Raw genomic sequence first — 22,016 nt, forward strand, 5'->3', positions numbered from 1 at the left:
ACACTCACACACACACACACACACACACACACACACACACACACACACACACTCACACTCACACTCACTCACACACACACTCACGGGCTGAATGAGCTTTTTTTAAAGCACAAAGGAAGAAGGAAGACATAGTGGTGAAGGAGTCGTATGATAATTTTACCTAAAACATCCCTTCTGGATAAAACCATGTCTGCACACAAAGACATGCAGAGACACATCCTCTTAAATTGGCCCACTGACCTTCAGATACCCTCTATAATGAATCCATACAGCTCTCGACTTCAAGTGCTGGCACACAGAGGACAGAATACGATGGAGGCAGAGGAATTTTTCATTTTTTTTCATTTGAATATCGTCTGTATATGTCCAGTTTGTCCAAGATAAACTTTTAAATCAGAATACTATTTTGATCTGAAACCTCTGCATCAACATTCATTGTATCATTAGCACAGTTATTAGCGAACAGAGCTGAATTGAAGGGTCTGAACTGAAGATTTTTGGATAATCAGCAGATTATTAGGATATTATTAGATTGCAAGCAAAACTATAACAGTCCTATAATAATGAACTCCAAAAAGATTAACTTTACAATCATACATGGCAAACACAAGCAGCAGTTTCTCATATGACTCACTGCAACCAAAGAGTATTTTTTTGTTTGAAAAGAAATAAGAAGCAATTAACAAATAAATGTGCTGTTGACTATTGATTGATTGTTTACTCGAGCAATCATTATTCATCCTTGTTGTTTTTTGCAGAAATTGTTTTTAGGGCAGTAAAAACAGTAAGAATAGTATTAAATTAAGAAATAAATTGTTGGTTAAAGGTTGTTGTAATGACACAAATTTGAATGGAATTCTTAGCAATTGATATTAAAAATCGTTTGACAACAAGCACAGTCATGTGACGAATCAAGCCGACCTGCAGCAGTGCAAGAGGAAACACATGATGCGCTTCAGCATGTCTGTAAGCCTTCAGCATGTTAGCAGAGCAGGACATAATCTGAGGAGGTCTTTAGCCTTTTCTCATGAGAAGAGAGGCAATGAGAGCGCACAGCCACGGTGTTAGAGGGGATTCAGCTCTCTTTCTGCTACAGTATGCCTGTCTAAAGCTCTTCAAACCAGGCTTAGCTTCCCGGCCCTGGCACCACCTCCCTCCTCTCTGTGCCAGTGTCAACTTGAGCTCGGTGCAGTGCCAGCCGCTAACGCCAGACTCAGCTTAGCTTGTGGCAATCCTGCTCTCCACTGCTTCACACTCAACATCGTCCCTTCCTACACGGCTTCTCTCCTTTGGACGTCACTTTTGTCTCCTCCTTTGTTCATTGTTTATCTTTTTTTGCCATATCTCTGTCGTTTTTGCTTTCAATTTATATTTCTTTCTCTTTTTTTTTTACATGTTTTTTTTCTTTTTTAATTCAGAGACATTACGTATGCGCATATAAATGTATTTTGGTGGTTCAGGATGAAAGCTCGTGTATGCAGGGGTGCTTTACCAAATCCTTCTTCTATTAGCCCCTGGACTAGACTCACAGCTACACTAATTACTGCAATATTTAAACCCATACGCTGCTCAAAACCCCAGCTAGCCTGGTACGTATCATATACCCTGTAATAAATTAGAGCTTTGCCTTGCAAAAGTCTATTGGAGAGCCAATTTTCAGACACAACCTTGGAGTGACTTTGTATCTGTGAGGGTAATTATATATGGTTCTGAGAGGAGTAGTGAAGTGTTGAAAACAGCCGCTCACGGTCTGGAGACTCTTGAGACAAAAGCTACAGGGGGATACTTGTCATGCAGAAGAGACACTCGCTTGGTTTAACAGCAGTTGAGAGGCAGCAGGGTGAGAGGGAAATAGGTCTATATTCAAAAGAATAAGCAATTGATGGGAGATTGAAGTTTTCTGTTTAAGATTGTGGTTTCTGTTGAACCGTCCGTGACTTTGTATAAGTCATTTCTGAACAGTCAATCATAGTGTGGAGCCGCGTGGAGAATGCACCGTTGCCCCCGTGAGGCGATGTGGAAAAGACTCACGTGAGGACGAGACGACTTCCTCTGAAATAGGACACTTACCGAAGCCACATATGAAGACATTAAGCATTAATAGCAAATATGACTCATCCAGTTTCAAAGTGGAAACCAGGCCAACGACTCTCCACCTGTCTGATGCCAGTGTACCTCGTGGGTGCAACAGTCATCTTGTACAGTAACAGAGGAAAACGACTCCTTTGTTATATTAGTGCTCCTAGATACACCCCTCCAGGCAGCTTTTGGAGGGCAGAGGGATCCCAGGTTGGGGGTCTGTATCTGTCACCTCTGTTTAGGGCCTGTATCATGGCGGCTGACCCAAATTAGCCCCCGGGGGCAGCGGCGGGCCCCTCCACAGGACTCCGCCGCTGTAGATAATAGGCTTGTTTGGCAAAGTATCCAGACACTAGAACCAAAGCAGCCCTGACAGCTGTCAACCAGGGACTACATCCTCCTGCATGACACGCACATAAACAGCGCAGAGATGGGAGTGTGTGTGTGTGTGTGTGTGTGTGTGTAGGTATGTGAGTGATTGTTTCCCCGCATATGTGTTACAGTGTACTCGTTGCCTTGGCACTGCCTATCCACAGTTCTGGTTAAACATCCTGGCATTCCCAGACAGTATTCAGGCGGGCTGACGCCATGTCAGGAACAATTTGGCGCATCGGTAGAAATCTCTTCCTGTAGGGGAGCTGTCATGGAGGAGAAATCAAAGACACATACGTGCGAGCTGGAGTGCCTCCGAGCTGAAAGGCAGGCTCGGTGACATGACCTGATTTCATCAGTTTCACAGAAAACCCCAGCAGAAGATGGACGAGTTGCCTGCTGCTCTGCAATATGGAGTAATATCACTGTTACCTCAGGCACAGGGATGTGTATGCTGTACTGCATATGCTACGCAGCTGAAGCTGTGGGTTTGTCAACAAGAATGGACTCGTGTGATCCATATTGGTGGCTCAGCAGGTCAACAACAGCAGATTCAGCAGATTCAGAAGGCTGTCAGGTTTAAGACCACCAGGCGACCTTTGATACGAATCATCACCTCCCAGACTGTCTACACACACACACAGCACTCTAACACCAACACTCCTGACCTCAGGAGAATGGCCTGGTAAAATAAAGATTCAAAAAATATATCTTTGTTTCTTCAGTTTGGTCTGTCTTCAGTGTAAAGAAAAAGACAGTCTACAGTGTGAGAGAGTATTTTTTTTTTCTTGACTTTAACCCATTTGAACTCTTGAAGTTGAAGTCTCTGAGTATAAATATAACATAATTTTGCAATAAACACAGTTTGATTTGTGCTTTTAAAATTGAAGGAATCATATTTACTGGCCATATTTTCCCTCAAACTTACATTACTATATATTGTAGATCATTTTGGGGGGAAATTCAACACACTTCATATAACAATATGTGCAGAAATACTAGAATTAGTTTGTACAATTTCTGTAGCTTTGCTTGTAGGACATCAACACAGTTAGTCATTTTATTGGCCGCTTGGTCTGTTGCAGTGATGATACAAACAGTATGTCAAACCTAAAAAGACCAACACTTCTTCATTACATTGCAAACCAAGACCTCCTCTGGATTGTCTCCTCTCTCGTGCTCTACAAATATAATCAGCCTCACAAAAGCTTCCTGCCTAACATACTCATAATCGTCTATCCAGAGGAACTTATCATGAAATAAGGACATAGTGTACCCCTTAAAATAATGATTAAACCCTTAATGATTAAACAAAAAAGGGTTCACATTGTAAACACAACAAAACCAGTAAACCTGCATGTTTCTATGGTTAACGGTAATGAACCTGCATGTAACTGTGCACACAGAGAAATAAAATTACAGACTCAAACCACCTGCAGGCGCTCAAAAGTGAACAACTTTTAATAAAAACAGCAAGTTGTTGTCTCACATGTCACACAAAAAAGTAAGTGGACCAACAGAAACCAGCACTAATCTCCTGGTTACACTGGACAGCTCCCCAGTCTGAGGAAATACAACTCCATAACTGGGTGGGAGGGAGCTGCTGGAAAAGAACAACAGTGTTCAACAAATCTTCCCGGAGTAAGTGAAGTTCAAAAACTAGGAAGCGAATAAACAAGCAAGAACAGACAATAAATCCAAAGCTCCAGAGGAAAATGAAATGAAAAACTGCTTGCTGCCGCCCACAAACCTCTGAGCAGAGCAGCGGAGGTGAGGATAAAAATCCACTAACATGCTGAGTCTTTCAGGATGCAGAGCTGACTCTGGTCCTTACAGGCTAATTACAGCTGACTACAGCAGGGTGTATGTCTATCAAGACATATGTGCGAGTATGTGGGACTATTTCTGAATGTGTGTTCTTGTGTGAACATGAGTGTGATGTCTCATTTGATCTACTTTCATTCACGGTAACACCTTTAAAGTTCAAGTGCAGAGTTTTCTCTTTACTTCTGAAGGGTTTAGGTGCTGTGGTGGCAGTGGGGGGGGGGAGTGGGCAGGTATTTTCATTTCATTTTGGACCATTACCAATATTTATTTAAAAATTCACTGTGTGCCATAATAATAAACATTGGTGGCTGACAGAGAACCAGAGAACCTGTTGTACTTTCATATGTCCTTGCATGTATTCTCTCCCAGTTTCAGCATCATTCTGTCAGAGGGGCAAGGTGTGCTTCAAGAGGGTTATCAAGTCAACTAGTCCACATGTTCTCCAGGCTGTGATAGTTGTAGTTCAACTGAATACTTGAAACAAAACCGACTTGCAAAACATCAGTCCAGTTGAATATGATGCAAAATGACAGATCCTTCCCCCCCCCCCCCCCCCCACACACACACACACACACATTAACAACTTCTGTTGAGGGCCAGGAGCTGTCTGCTCAGCCACCAGAGGGCAGCATCTGGGTTACAACCTATAGTACTTCAGACATAGTAATCCTGGAACTGGCTCAGTTTTCAGCAGACTTCACAATGTGTCTGCAGCTAGAGGAAATACAAATATTGTAGTAAACAGGAATGACACATTTTGTAACCTAAGTTTGTCAAATTGTGACACTTGCAAGAAAAATGACAATTTGAAAAATGCCAATGATCAATTTCTTTAGAGTCTTTACATTAAAACAATGACAAGATGCATGTGGATGTTTTTAGTGTTTAGTATCCCTACTGTTGCCTCCCTGCGTACAGAAACACAACTATCCCACACTACTGCAAAAATCAAATTAGACTCAGTGGATTCATTAACATGTTCAGGAACTGCACAAGGCAGATTAACGTTAGGTGGAAACAATAGATGGAAAGATGGACAGTAAACACAGAATAGATGGAGCCCACAAAGTGTGAAGTGAATGCATTACCCTGTCTGGAAGATTATGGTGAGACACAGCTAACCAGACAGTCTTCAATCCATGCCAAAAGAGGCTTCATTCACTCCCAAACACACGCATGCATAATCACACAAACACACACACACACACACACACACACACACACACACACACACACACACACACACACAAACAGAGTAATTAGTCTTTGATTTCCCCCGGCAGTGTTCCTGTACCAGGGGGCAGCTGCTGGGACCCTGCTTTAGCCTTGGCTAATTTCACTCACGGCTTGATCTCGACCCAGCACAGGTGCCCACTTGGCACCCAACGGCCGTTGCCATGGCAATGCCAACTTCAGGGGCCAAGAAAATGCCAATTGCCCAAGGAGCTCAACCGCAGGGGCCGTGGATGTGATAGCCATTATGAACAGGACACATTAGCACACAGTTAAGTGTCTATTTAAGCTCTTAGCACTTGTTATATGTTTTTTTGCATTTTTTTATTTTTTTCTATGAAATTACATGCGTCTATTATTCTAAACTCTCCTTTCCCCAAGGCAAAACATACTCAGACTCCGTGCAGCAGACAGCACACAGAGCAGTCTGGTTCTATAACCTGAGCTTGAGTGCCTCTTTGTGGTTCAACAGTGTCACTGCATGTCCGTCGTGCACCCGCTGTAATAACACACAACGCTGAGCTGCTGATTGAATGAATTGAATGAGCTGTTTCTGTTAATGACCTCTGCACTCACTGAGCCCAAAGGGACGAGCTGGCTTCGTCTCACCTCTGTTAATGAGGGAGATCCAGACTTCAAACACTGAGAGACCCAGCTCCTTCAATCATCTTAAATTATTTGTTATCAAGCTCCCTTCAAACAACATATCTGGACATCAGCTTGCAAATTTGCACAGTAAGAATGCGAAGAAGTTAATAAACAAGAGTGTATTGGTAGTCACAACCACAGAACATCAGGCAGGAAGACAGTTCAAACTGAACTTGAGTATCTCAAGTCTCTCTGTGAGGATTGGAGCTGCAGGAGACGTGAACTATCACACTGAATTTGCCTTTTAGCAAATCAGCAGCACATCTGACTCCAGTGTCTCCAACAATTATGTTTTGCATGTTCTCATCTCAAATGAAATTAACTGCTTGTATGAGACAATTAAATACCTTCTGCTTTTTTGAAGTTAGTTTGTCACTCACAATTTATTGTACCACACATTCAAGAACTCCGTGTCAGTAATCACACATTATGTTTGTCGTCTGCAACAACAACAGCTCTAACACTTAGTATAACAGTATAATTGCAAATGAAACAGCCCCATCTTCCTGCAATGATCATTAAAATTGAATCTAATCTAATCTAATTGGCCACATCAAAGGAATTCCCCTCTTTTATAAATGAATTTTAACAGACCCATGTTGTGAATTTCTTACCTACAGCTATATTCTAACCAGGAGACCTTTTAATTGCCAGGTTGCCATCTGGTGTATGAATGAAGGGGCTGTATCGCAGCTTATTTCCAGCCATTTGATGGCTCTCAAGCATATTTCTAAAGTTTGACCTGAGGCTGAGCTACATTAAAGTTCACACCTTCTTCTTTGATATGAGACTGACTGAAGAATTTGTATGCTGTTCATTTTTTGTGCGGTGGCCCTCATTCAGCCCCGCAGAGGACTTCAGACTTCAAGAACGCTGCATTATCAATATGTCAGTAATTGTAATGTCCATCTAAGGCTCATTTCAAGACTCTCGTGTGCATATAAAACATAAATGAGATTTCAGATATTTTGTTTTACACATATACGTGTTTCATATACATGTTAATTAGGGGAGGTCTTCCTCAAGTCCAGGAGATGTAACGCACCTAAAGCTTGGTCAATGCCAAAAACACCTGAAGAAGAATAACTTCTGAAGTTTAGCAGGTTAGTTATGGCATTACTAGTTAGGTATCATTAGCTAACAACTATCCCTTGCTGGCTATATCTAACAAAAACATGAATGAATGAATGAATGAATGAATGAATGAATGAATGAATGAATGAATAACTGATCAAACCACCTCAGGAGAAATCCCATTACAGTTCATCTGAATGAATATGTATAGCATACATTTACATTAAACCAATTAGAAATCAGAAAGCTATCCAATCCAAACAAGATGGAGTGACTAAGTGCAAATGAGCTCTCCGGGCATCAATGTACCTCTAAGTAACTCTAAAAAATATAACCACAGGAATTTTTAACCATTTTTTCAAAAACCTTTTGGAGTTTCTTAAAGGAGGACATGCTAAGAAATAAAGTTCAGAAATTGAATTGGGATTCTTGCCTGCATATTTTCATTATACCTCAATCATCATCCAGGGTGTGCAGCTGTAAGGTCAGACCAACAAAAACATGACGTACATTCAAAGCACCATTGTGTTGTAATTGGCAGAGATCCCATCGAACCTTATTATCCTTACTGCAGTCGATGGCATGATTATTTTCTCTATCATCAGAACAGGGCTGCTGCTGTGGCAAGTATGTAGCTAGTGGTGTTGTTATTATTCTATTTAATTCTAGTCAGGGTAGTTTTAATATTAAACATACTATAGAGCTGCTCACACAATGAACTACATGTAAAACACATAGAAAAGTTATTGTCGGATCTGGAGTCTGATGAGCTAAAAAGTGCTAAAGAAGAGACATATCCAATATTTATCATTCTTTCCAGAGAAGATCTGTATAGAAAGCCTGATGCCACTCCTCCTCATACTACATGTCAGTCAGTTGGTGGCAGTAGTGCATCAAAGAGCTGTTGTGGCGAGCTGCCAGTAAACATCAAGGAACTTTTGAAACTTTACTGTTAATGCATCACACACTAGATAGATGCACAATACACTATAATAGACAAAACTACAGATAGTATTGGGACATCATAAATAGGTCATCTTTAGCCTCGTTTAACTTCTTAAATAAGGAGACAGAGCTTGCTCAAAAACACTGTTGAATATCAATGACATCTGAAATCTGAGCAAATAACTCAAAGAAAGAAATGAAGACATGAAGCTGAACTTCTCTCTAGAACCAAACTTGGAACAGCAGATGAGACACGTGTGTAACACCGAACTAAAACTAAAGCTTGCTGTACAAATGTACTCATATTCCTCACGCATGTCAAATGGAAGTTATATCATCGAAATGAAGATCTGTGGAGCAGAGACAGACAGGCTGCAGCATGCAGCTGTGTGACTGCATATGAATCACAGCATGATAATCTGACTGCTGAACCTGAGCCAGACACCTCACACACACACACACACACACACACACACACACACACACACACACACACACACACACACACACACACAACGGGATAGGCACCGAAACTTGCAACATGTGAGATGATTCTTTTAAATAGAATGGTTTGCTATGAAAAGCTTATCATCATCGATACTAGAACTGTGCAGTATTGTATCGTTCATTATTTTGAATATGATTTTTAAAATTGTATATGTGATAACAGCAATGTTATGACTTGTTGAGGTGATGATTTTAGACTCTATGTGTGTGAAAATGGCTCCACGGTGGAGGAGTTAGTTCCAAAAAGGGGAGCAACTCCAGTAGTGTGGAAGTGTTTTGATTTCTAAAGATCAGATGTAAAACAAATCACTGGAATATGAGTTTTCACTGAATATTTGAAGGCAAACTGTTATGTTTATGCAGACATATAAAACTATAACAGTTAAAAATGATGAATGTTTTTAAAATGAACATTAAAACATATTTCAGTATTTTGTCATATTATCAAGAATATCGTTATTGGAGAAATACCCTGAAGTGTTTTAATACTACTTTAGAGCCTTATCGCCCAACTCTAATTAACCTAACTTGTAATCTATAAGAAAACTGTCCTAAAGAACTGAAACAAAAAATGATGTGTGCTGCTCAACTGAAGATGCACAACTTGAAATAGACAATCCATGACGGTGTTTATTAAGTGAGCTGATTTTGAGTTTGTCAGGGACCTGTCTACTAACCATGTCTGAGCTTAACAAATCCTGTCTACAAAGAGAGCAGACAGGAGGAAACGGAGGAGGCTTAACAAGCTGAAATGGTTCTGCTAAGTACACCGTGTAATGTCGACAAGGGAAAAAAAAAGCTCTAGTGTCAGAGTTCATGTCAAAATGTTGGGTATCAGACTCCAGATCATGTCAGCGACGACAGTTTCTGAGGTAGAACAAGACTGTTCTTACTCCACTATCTATCGTATAAAACCACAAAGGCTTCATGGCTCTCACACGTATGGCGGTAAAACCTGTTCCTCTACAACTGCTCCCACTACATCTGTGGAAGTCCCACTTCTGTACAAAGAGGTTGTCATATAGAATAAGAATATGTTAAGTGTGTTCCTGCCTGTTCGTAGATTAGATTGTAAAAGAGGGAAGTAGTCATTGGCTGATGGAAAGAACTGGACAGACTGGATTTCCCTCTATAACTGTATACACACACACACAAAGCAGCAAACACCCACACTGAGATAAACTCATGCACGCACACGCACACACACACACACACACACACACACACACACACACACACACACACACACACACACAGAGACACACACAGATACACAGATACACAGAGGGCTGCCTTCTTTGAGCTGAGCTTCGCTCTCTGTTATACAATAACTGTCAGCACAGTATTATTACAGTATGTCAGTCTTGTGTGCAGACTGTCACTGTCTACTTTTCAGGCCGACTGATATTGTTATGGGTTTGACAGTTTAATGACTCCAGAGCGAGAAGATGAACTTTAAAAATCACAATAAAACCACAGTGTTCACAATTATGCAACAATCACCAACGATCAGGAAGAAAGCTACGATTGTGTCATGCTGATGGTCTTCAATATCTTCTATCCTGTTACCAGTGAGAAGGTAATGAGACCAAACAACCACCAGGGGGAGCAGGTTTTTACAGTATCAGAAACAATGGAAGAAAAAGTGCAGTGCATCTGTCAAGTAATTCTCCGTTAGTTTGCCATAACTGCTTAACCCTTCTCTTCTTTCTCTGTGTGTTTGGCCTGCCAGAGATCACAGAGGATGGATGAGGAAAAGGAGGCGAGAGAAGATGAGATGAGAGAGAAAAAGGAGTGTTTCAAGCAGCAGGTGCAAACCGGCTGCTCTCCCCCTCTGATCCCACCTGATGCGTAACCATGGCACCTACCACACAGTCATTACTAGGTGTACAGATGCACCTGCACACATACTCTCTCTTTGTCTCTCATTCATGTACAAATCCACAGAAACCAAAAAGCATCTGTCTATCAAACAGACTAACTGTTCAAACCAGTCAAACCAACCAGCTCGCTGAACAGCTCCACACCTCAGGATCAGATGGGGAAATGTTCAATTCGACAGGAAACAGCAGCATAAAACACAGTGTTGATGAGGAGGATATATTTTTGGATTTCACAAGATAGCACCAGCTTAAAAACATATACACCCCTTAACCTTCTGCTAACAGATAGGAATTTAAAAAATACAGTGACGTGAACTGTTATCCCCACACCAGGATAAACTACAATGAGTAAAAGCAGATGGCTGTTATTGTAGAAATAAAGAGTCTCTGTCTTATTATTTTGTTATTTCTGAATTATTTTAAGTTAGTAGCACTGGCTGGGGAGTAAATTCTAGTAAACAAGCTGGCATTTAGTCAATTTCATTTCATTTAACAATTTAAATGAATTGAAAACTGGTTGAAAATACTCATCTAAACCACTTCCTACTCAAGGACACAAAGGAGGTGTGTGTGTGGGGGTGGGGGTGGGGGGGTGGTATATAGCTCACTAACTGGCCCAACATTAAAGCCAAACAGTTAGTGACTCAGGTGCAGTCAGCAGTGTTCCCATGGGAAGCATGCAGTGGATTGTGGGTACTCACTCACAGTTGGTCTAGTGGGTGGGGTGGGTGGTGTGTTATCATAATGCCTCTGACAGATTTTACCCTCACACACTTATATTGTCAAACAGAGAACCCCCCCCCCCCCCCACCACCACCACACACACACACACACACACACACACACACACACACACACACACACACGAAAGTGGAGCCTCAGCCAACTGTGTTGCATCATTCAACCTTCCACAAATATGAAAGCCAGGTGGAGCTGCCAACAGGTTGAACTGATTAAATAGAGGCATGGTGGTAGTGAGCAGTAGTTTACCATTCTGTAGTGTTGTAATGGTGACAGTAATAGCAGACAGGTGTCATCATAAGCATATGTCAGTGAAACATTTGTAGCAGTGCCAGGTTTCTATACACAACGTTTCAGAGTTTAGATGAAAGTAAAAGCTATTTGTGTACAAGGAAAAGTAAAAGGGAAATGTTGAGCACAGATCAGCCCAATTTGGGGTCCACAGTCCAAGTTTGGCCCACATCTGCTTTTTTCTGGCCCACCATGTTATTTGACAAGGTCGTGCTTACTCTCCTTATTTCTTAAGTGCAGTGAAACCTAGCCGTAATTACTATGAACCATATAGTTTGTGCAGCTAAAAAAGAACATAATATGAGTTATATGGCAAGGTACAAGTGCTGTTAATCTTACCCATCAAATTACATTAGCCTATGTCTTCTTATCTATGAAGAATTATGGTATTCTCTCTCCTGCTAAATATAGTAATAATGTTACAATTACGCAGAATAATGAGTAGAGTTTTAGTTATTCTGAAATTTTATTGTTGATTTACAATGTTTAAATTGGAATTTCTCATTACATAAACATACATTTTTGGCCCACGTCGCTCCATCGAGATTAAATTTTGGCCCTTCAGAGGAAAAATGTAGGGCACCTAGTAAATATACAAACTAATAAAATATGAAATAAAATATTTAAAAAGTATACTCAACATGTCTTGCAATTTCATGCAGAGTTTGACTCACCCTATCTTTGTCATCCACCACATCACACAGCATATCATCCAGGTCCAGAATGCCTCCATCTCCATGTTCCAGCCGGTGGACCTGAACCCAATAGCCCGGGTCCTATAGAAAATAAAAGAGAGGGAGAGAATTAGCTCTGTAATGAGATTAGCTTGATTTGCATCATATAGACGGAGGATTTGCAGCATTATGCAAATAAAGCCATGCAACATACTATCATTGGCAGGTCAAATGAATCAGGAGCTTGTGCCTCCTTAGGAATCAGCTGCTGATCTAATCACCATGTGGTTAATATAATGATCCAGTAAGCTGGCACCCAGAGGGGCTCTGACATGGTTGTGGATTGACATCATGATATCGGTTATGAAATATTTGAATCCTCTGCTGGAAGGCCTGCAAACTGAGCATATAGCTCAAACCTTCCTCCGTGTGGGTGTAGAGGAGAGAAGAGGAATGATAAAGGCAGAATAGGAAATGTCTCTTCTTATCTCTTCTTACAGATACGCCACCCTTGCGAGGCAGTTCAAAAAACTGCCATCGCCTCTTTTGCATCAGTATATGAATATAAATGCGTACATGATGCACTGAGGTAAAGGAGCAGCTCAGTTTGCTAAAACTCAACTTGTTTATGAATCCATATAACCATCTAAGAATCAATGCTCAAAGCGGGTCGGTACTCACCTGCAAGTCTGTTCCTCCTCTGTTAGTATTTCCCTCCCATTACGGTAGTGAACAGCACCCCACTCAGTGATTGGGGTTAGAACTAGGTTTGGTTCAGGTTACCGTGAGGGGAAACACTTATGACAAGGAAACAGACTTCCACACAACACCAAAGCCACTCTGGTGTACCAAGACGGCACTTACAATGCCGACATTAGCTTCCGACTCGGCACTTAACCCTCGTGTTGTCCTCGGGTCAAAACGACCCGCAGCTGTGTTCAACCAAGTTCTATTTTATTTCTATATATTTATATTTTTTGGGATCATTGGTCATCATTCTTTAAAGAAACCCTCACAGCCTCCTTGTCACCAATGATCCCAAAAAATATGAAAATAAAATAGAACTTGGTTGAACACAGCTGCGGGTCATTTTAATCCAAGGACAACACGAGGGTTAAGGGAATCCTCACTTCAAAAGCTGAGCGATTGTTTCTCCGTTTTTTTGCAGCTACACAATCAGTATACTAAATACAGGCCAGGAGCAGCAAGCTAACTTTAGCGCTACCCCTAGAGAGAATTTTGATGCAGCGTTAGTAGGCTGTTATCGAAACACCTGCAGCTACGATTCAGGTTAACTCCAGAATTCACTTTAAATATGTGCACATTATCCATGCAGTGTCAAATATTCAATCACATAATACAACTTACTTGTCTCTTACTCTACTTCCTCAAATCAAATGTAAAGCCATCATTTTAAAACAAAAGCTGAAATGGCGGTTACTGCTGAGGTAGTTAGACGGGGGAGTTTCTCTATCACGATAGGATTTTAGTTATTGACAAATTTAGTTCTTCAGAATAACTTACTGAATTGAAATCCATTTCATTGAAAGAAAACAGTAAACTTACAGTTGTTTTAGCTCAGCCTTTGTCATCTTAGCAGCTAGTCTTAGACTCACAATAGCTGACATTTTGGCTGTATGACAAGCATAGGTGAATAAACCAATGTTCAGTTACTGTATTTAAACTTTATCTTGGTTTAGATGTCTGACACTGAGAAATAATAAGCTGAAAAAGTTTCCCGTTCTCTCCGTTTGCCTCTTCCTTCCTTCCCTCCTTCCTTCCTTCCTTCTTTCCCTCCTTCTTTCCTTCCTTCCTTCCTTCCTTCCTTCCTTCCTTCCTTCCTTCCTTCCTTCCTTCCTTCCTTCCTTCCTTCCGTCCCTCCTTCCGTCCGTCTGTCCGTCCGTCCGTCCTCCCTCCCTCACTGCTCTCCCACAGTCTGCCGTTGCCCAGCTCATAGCCTACAAGCACTGAAGCATGACGGTCCAGTCAGACAGGAGGGTAAAGAGAAACCGCTCCGCTCAGTGACTGTCCTTCCTCCTTCACCACGTTATGACAGAATCTCCTCACTCTTTTGTCTGCCTGTTGTCTGTATTTCTCTCCCTCTGCCTCTTTTCCTCTACGCTTTCTCCTCCAAACCGAGCAGTCTTCAGGACTGTGGTTAAATGCCTTCATACGCGGCTCTGTTGTACTGAGCTCCACCGCGGTTCGCCAGGGAAAATGGTCCAAATCATGGAGGGAATGACTGTGTGGTATTTCTCTTCCTATTTGAGGTTATGAAGAGGGAAAAGATGGTGAGTTCATCAAAAACCAGAAACAAAGAGAGTTAGGTAGTTACCATGTTCTTAATGACCACTGACAGAACTACAGCCATTACAGACAGAGCAAGTTGATGTGTATACAGAATAATATGGATTATGATCTGCATTAAAACCTAATGTAGGGCTGTTTGTCTGGGTTTGAAAAAAGTCCAACATGGAAGACAAAGGAAATAGAAAATGCTATAACTACACTACAATACCACTACAAAACACAGAGAAACCCCAGAAGAAGAAAGACACAGCATTACCCTCTGTGGGAGTCATTACAAACCACAAACTGACCCTCAGCTAAACCTTCAAGTGTTCAAACGCTGACACGCTCCACATCTGTTCAACATGATCTTCATCCAGACTTGTTCCTCAGATGGATTATGAGCAACAAATATGATTTTGAAAAGAGCTCAGCCGCACAACTTAATCCCAGAAATACCCTCGGGATGGAAGGAAAGAATTTCACTTTGACAGACACTGTTTAGATTTGACTTAGTTTGAATTATGCAGGAACTTTACTTCAAGGGTGCTCAGCCTCCAGCAAGCCAAAAACAATTCTTAAATATTCTCATTTCAAGGACCTTTTACTGCCGCATTAGCTGACAGGGATTAGAGTTTGTGTTTTGGAGGTTATCTCTGAATACTTCGGTGTAAATACCAAGGTCTCGACTGATACACACATGCCTTAAGTTGTTTTGTTTTTTGTCTCTTTTAGATACTTGTAAGTGTTAGTAAGTTCTCCTAGACAAACACAGCTGGCCATGTTAGCACTTCAGCTGGTATCAAACTATTAAAATAGTCAAATCCTCTGTTTAACCTAGTTCTTAGAAACTATTTTCTGCTCCCATCCTGCAGACCTGTTGAGGATATAACATGTTGGGAGCATAGACATGTCTTTTAATAATGTATTCAGACTGGAAGCAATGTTTTTTCCTGGAGATGGATGATCGTGTCATTTGTTCATCATGAAACCTTTTAACAAGCACTCTCCTAAACTACATCCCATAATCTTGAAACATGCTGCATGCTCTGAGAAATAAAAACTGAAACAGTAATTTACAGTAAAATATAAATATCAGTACAGAGTGCTCGTTCCAACAAAGAGTTCATTGTATTACTGCAGTGTAGTCAAAGCAGGAGGGGAGGACATGCGTTGAGTTGATAAAGTGTCAACACACTCAGCAATCAGCCTCAGTTCATTTTGTTACCGTCATCTCTGCAACTACATCAACGTGTTATGAAGAGTGGCTCTTGCATTACGAGGCAAAGTCATGAAGACTTCTGTGTTTTCAATTCTCTAAATCTGGAGATATGTTTTTCAAAACTAAAACTGAAACTGTACAAAGAGGAGCAGGAAACATCTCGGATCAGCCTCCAGCAAGCAAGTGGAAATACTTTTTTTTCTCGATATCTTTAAGCATCTAAAAAGTAAGAGAGCTCTCCTGAAAAGTAATTCCAGGCACAGACAAAAAAATCATCTTTGACAGGCTTATTAACACTTTTACTCTTGAGGTCAGAGAAATGTCATGTGCATCAAAGGAACAACATCCACATCTACAAAGCATATATTTCTGTTTAATTTGTATATAAACTATATACTTACAAATGACAAGCCTTTCCATTCACAACCTAAGAGTACCTTGATCCTATTACTGAACAGGCAGTGTACCCCAATGTATTATTTCATTTACAAATGGAAAAACCACTGGAACAAAACATATCAAGTACAAATGTTAAGTTTCGCTCTGAGAGCCCATCTGAGCCATGTGGGGACCGACTAGACCGACAGTGAAACATGAGAACACCACATACCTGTCCACCTTACTGCAAACATGCAGACAGATTATGGGAAACCTGTAGAAACCAGAGTAACCTGTGTAAAGTAAACAGCGGTACTCTAAAGTTGCATCTTGTAAGTTGCAACTTTTCATCCCAGTGCTGTACTTGCAGCAGGTCCTCAGGTCGAGTACAAAACATTTTAAAGTTACCCGCGAGTCCTGAACAACAGCTTCTAAAGCGCTCCACAGTGACAGGATTTTAAAATAGAACCAGGATTACAAAGCTTATACTTTGATAGGCCACAATGAAACCACCAGATGCCAGATAAGGCTTCAAAATATGACACTTGGCAAGTTTGGCAACATCCTGCAAGTACAGGAGAGCTCGTCACCTTCATTAAGATTCCTGTCATATCACAGTCATGTCATCTCCAAATAAATGTTTCCTATAGTAACTGTCACTAATGTCAGGAGCCCATGAAAAGATAAAGTATGAATATAAGAGGAGACATGTAAATTGCCTGCATGTTGTGTTGCCACATGCAACAGCTCAGGAATGTACAGCGTGCTGGGTTTCAATTTAACAGGACGATACTGCACGTAGCGGTGATGCAAAATGAGCCAGACTTGCTAATGAACCATCATGAGGCGAGCATGGATGGAGGATCTGATTACATGTGGATCCAAATGCAGAAGAACATTTAACACATGAACTGTGAATAAAGTGTCCTGGTGACTAAACATGTATGTTCTATGACCACGGCATAATCCCTGCACCTGCAACTGAAAAGACTTTTGTGTGGCCGGAGAGATATGAGCAGATATGCAGGGTGTGCCAGGGAGGATTACATGCCGGCCGTTCAGCTGCCGCCCCAGTGACCTGTTTAGTCACCTGTGAGCTTCACTCATCCATTCATACACTGAATCAGTGACACACCGCCAGCCTGCTCTGATCAGGTATCTGCTCATGTGAAGGTGAAGGGAAACAGAGCGGTTGTTGTTCGCTGTGTCACACACACACACACACACACACACACACACACACACACACACACACACACACACACAGTTGCAACATCAGCCCAGACAATAACTCTCTTCACCCTTGTATCTGCGTCTTTGTGCTAAAGTGGGCCGCCTGGTCCTGACAAAGACCACACAAAGACTGGTGCCCTGGAGGAAACTTAGGGGAGAGAGGAGGGTGAGGAAAAAGTGTGTGTGAGAGAAAGAGAGAACGCGTGTCTGTGTGTGTTTTATGATTGCTACATTAGCGCCGACAAGTGTTGCTATTCCCACCGGGGGAATATCACTGACCCGAGGTACTTCTCAAATAACAGTGACTCCAGCAGGACCTCGTGGCGCAACGGTAGCGCGTCTGACTCCAGATCAGAAGGTTGCGTGTTCAAATCACGTCGGGGTCAAAGCTTTTTAACGCAGCCTGCATTCAGCTTCGGTTCAGGTTTTCATAAGGTCACAAAATGGAAAACTGCAGCGTGACACAAAGACGTTGTGAATTAGTAAGCACTGAGAAATGTCAAGCATTTGGAGGATATCCCTTACTGATGGATCCGTTAGGATAATGCTGTTCCACAAACTACATGCAGCCACGGTTTACTGTGACTGTCAGTTATCTCCTACAGACGGCATCAACAGGCTCTGCTCTGTAAACTCAGGAAGTGGGTGAGATGTGATAAGCATGCAAGAGAGGAGTCACACAGAAGAACAAAACTGTTCATTATCTTATCACTGTTTTACGAGTGTTGTTGAAACACAATTTAATCAAGTGTAGTGTAGTATAGAAAAATAAATCCATATCTACTGTGAGAAGTTTACAAAACACCCTCACACCCATGTGGCATTTAATTAATTCAAAGAGGGATGCGTAATTTCTGTTCATGGCAAGTTCATACCAGAATGTATGAAATTGATTCCATCAAATCCATCAAAAACAAATTCCCAAGAAGGAAAAAGCCTGGACAGGGAACACTTTTCTAAAATAGTTTGAGTATGCTTGCTTTCACAATAATATAATACGTCAGTGTAAATCAAAAGATCTAAAACGACATGTGCCCTGCTGACATCATCTACTCTTTCTACACACATGCATTATCTGAATTCCATCTCTCCCTCATATTTAATGAATCACAAAACTATCTGGTCGACACAGTCGTACAGTGTTTGTCTAATTAGCCTTGAGCTCAGGAATGTGTGCATGTGCAGCTCTGTATGTCTCTGAAGCATGTTGGATCAGTGATGCGTTCTGTTCCCTCACAGTATTTCACTGTTTATTGAGACTTCGCATGGACAGCTTTTGTGCAGGTCATTGCTCACAGCACTGTCCTAAAGTCGGATGAATCACTGCAGCTTCCTGTTTTCACTACTTTCCAAATCACAGAAATGTTCGGAGGGAATTGGACTTCATGAAGCTGCGGCGTTGTGTGATGTCTGGTTGATTGGAGACAATATAATTTGTCCTCTTTCAGCTGCATGAGAACATGTTGCCTTTTTTTTGACATGTGCTCCTTCGGTATGTGTTCCTAGTATACTGTATGGCTGACATTCATCTGTGTTGGATCATTCATAGAAAATATACAACGTATGATGCGAACTAAATGCAGTTATTTTTTTTACAATAAAATAAGATAATGGTTGTTATGTTGACTCTGGGAAGAACTGATTATCACAAAGTAGTAGTTTTGCAGATGATTGATTCAATACAGCAAAGACTGAAATGTTGTTGGACTAAATGTGAATATGCTACCTGCAGTCTTTACTCATAAAGTAAAGTTAAAGTAAAAGTAAAAGTAAAAGTTAAAGTTAAAGTTAAAGTAAAGTTAGACGTGTCGGACACATGTTGACCAGACAATATTCCCTATCTTGCCATAGCAAGTTATTGTATATGAAGGACTGCATTAACTGCTCTTTAGTGAAATGGAAAAAAGGGTTCAAGTAAGTTGCTTCACTCTGCATGATGTGCTAAAATACCATATTCTATTGTGGCTTTGGTAAAATGTCCTTCTGCTGGATTGTATGAGAGAAAATGTTATACGTTAAAGTGATGAACGTATGTTGAGAAGAGTGTACAAGTAACGACCAACATTTCACAAAATCTCAACAAGTTATTCAGAGATGACTGCAGAATCTCCAGACTTTCACTGCCTGACTACAGAGCTTAGACACTACCATCAGCCTGTGACCTCTGACCTCTGGGAGTAAACACCTCCCTGTGAACCGCGAGGTGGACCCAGTAGTTGAACTACTCAACCTCCCACTCTTTGAGTTTGTGCTCTGCAGCACAATAATAGCTGTGATTTATGGAGTGTATGTTCTCCCCCGTGAGTTATAAACATTAGTGTCACAAAAAGCTGTCTGCCTCTTTTGCATGCACACACACACACACACACACACACACGCACGCACACACACACACACACACACACACACACACACACACACACACACACACACACACACGCACACACACAAAACACTCACTGTTGCTATCAGAAGAAAGTAAAACAAATGCAAAGTTGAAGATGTAAAACAGTAGCAGGCTGCTGCTAAATCTGCTTAATGTCACATTTGAAAGTATTGCTAACATTTTCTATGCATGTGTCTGAAACAAAAGAAAGTCTTTGAGGAGGATAAGTCGTTAGTGTCATATTTTCCTCCACAGATAAACATATCCTAATACAGTATATAATCAATGCTGAGAGGTGGGTGTGTCTTTGCTACACACACACACACCTGAAAAGCAACATCCGTTGGTGATTTTGTCTTTAATGAAAGGCAAATAAAAGCCTGAAATATTGCTCATCATGACCAAACAAGCTTAGATTGCTGATAGATTTACCAAAATCCAGAGTGAATGACTGCGGTTTAATGTCGCTTTTAATCAGCTATATAAATCTGCTCTAATGCAAACAAATACACAATGAGGCATTTCAGCCACTCTGCTGCACTGACAGCCTATATTGTTGAGTCAAAATTTCTGGATGACATCATATGTTGGGAGTGACACAAACTCTTTGAGGTTGATTTTCCTGTCTAGTTTAGTTCACCAGGTTTGTTTTAGCTGACTAAAATAAACTGAACGTCCCTTCGGGGGATTACAATTGCATCCTGGGAAAATCACAGTCCCAAACTGTGGCTCGCTGCAGTCTGTCTTTGTGTAGGCCGACTGCGTTTGGCTAAAGAGCTGCTATAGTGAGGGAAACCTTGCAGTGGTATTCCTCTGAGACAAAGTCACCTCCAGGGTCTGTGCATTATTAATGCCCCGCCTGCACAAAGCCACCGCAGCCTGTAGAGTACAACACCGAGAGAAATATGACACCTCACGTATGTACACATGCTGCTGCACAAAGAGGGTCGCCTGCAAGTTATTATCCATAGCAGCACACGCACAACACAGAATGATACAGAGAAACTGCATTAGAGGCCCACAAGCTACATTTAATGACCCCAAAGAACGTTCACGGTCTTGTGGTAATTAAGATTAAAAGATTTTCACACGTATATTTTTGGGAGTTGCAGACGCTATAATTGGATCGTACCAAAAAAAAAAATGCATAAAACTTTACAATGTTGTTTCTGAGAGAGAAGGGCATTTACTGTCCTCCACCCAGATAGAGAGGGAAAGAGCGGGGCGGATACCCACAGAGACATGAACAAAGAGGAGCGGTGACCTCATGTTTGAATGCTTGTTGAACACTTCAGTTGAATATTGTGCTGCAAAAACTCAACCACCTGCTGACAAAAAAAAGATGCTCGGTAGTTTTACGTGTCTATTTTTTTACGTGTATACCGTGTTGACCCATTTACAGTATACCTCAAACTATACAATCACAACTTTACACCAAATCTACTTATTAAATATATCAAAATGCTGCTGTCCACACTGACAGGTTCAGCACATATTTTGGTGATTTTTGACTTACGTAAAGGAACTATTTGATTGATATTAATGTCCTCACAGTAAAAGCCATTTTTTTGATGACTCGTGCTTTTTTTAACCTTTTTTTTTTTAAATTTCAGATTATTCAAATGTATGTTTTTAGTAGAGTGACGCTGTTTTTTTTTTTTTTTTTTAAAGACTAACTCTCACATGGCAGATTATACCACCAAGCATTAGAAAAATGACACATCCTTGTCAAGTATTTGTTTTTCACTTGGGACAAATCAACTGACCGATATGTTTTAAATAATAAAGCACAACAAGCTAAACTGAAAGTTGAGCTGACATTCAATTCGTTCAGTTTTCAGATAAATTTGCAAAGTCTTGAACTTCCCCACTCCTTAATTCGGTGTCATTGTTCCAATAAACAGCGTACTTTATAATAAATCATTCAGTTGATTCAACAGCTCGGTATGTAGGTTAGTGGCTCACTTGCTGAAGTAACATCTTCCATTTAAACTAAACAAAGTGCTCAGAAATCTCAAAAGATCCAAGTTCACTTCTTCTTATTATCTTTTCAAAGGGAAACTAGCAAAAGTTTGGCAGCCAGCTGGCATAAATGTATGTTTATGCTAAGAAACATGACTTTAAAATTGCAAAATGCAAGATTAATAGCTTTGTAGGATGGATATGTTTATAGCAAACAGTTCATATTTCCTCACTCTGCACTGAAAGAGTCAGTGTTAGTGCCAGAGAGGTCA

General features: G+C 40.9%; 1 protein-coding gene and 1 non-coding gene across 2 annotated transcripts in view; one reads left to right on the top strand and one right to left on the bottom strand.

The window, feature by feature from the left end:
• The window catches only part of LOC138199320 (partitioning defective 3 homolog), a 362,202-nt gene that overhangs the window by 311,679 nt on the left and 28,507 nt on the right, over positions 1-22,016 (bottom strand). Inside the window, exon 2 of the mRNA XM_069151329.1 lies at positions 12,275-12,376. Within this exon, the coding sequence (XP_069007430.1) occupies positions 12,275-12,376 (102 nt within the window). The remainder of the gene's footprint in view (positions 1-12,274; positions 12,377-22,016) is intronic.
• Positions 17,711-17,782, top strand: trnaw-cca (transfer RNA tryptophan (anticodon CCA)). The gene has a single exon. It is a non-coding gene; the product is annotated as a tRNA-Trp (tRNA).

The sequence above is a fragment of the Embiotoca jacksoni genome, unplaced genomic scaffold (assembly GCF_022577435.1).
Source record: "Embiotoca jacksoni isolate LCO1_2020_lvr unplaced genomic scaffold, fEmbJac1.0.p SCAF_17, whole genome shotgun sequence".
Lineage (NCBI taxonomy): Eukaryota > Metazoa > Chordata > Actinopteri > Embiotocidae > Embiotoca > Embiotoca jacksoni.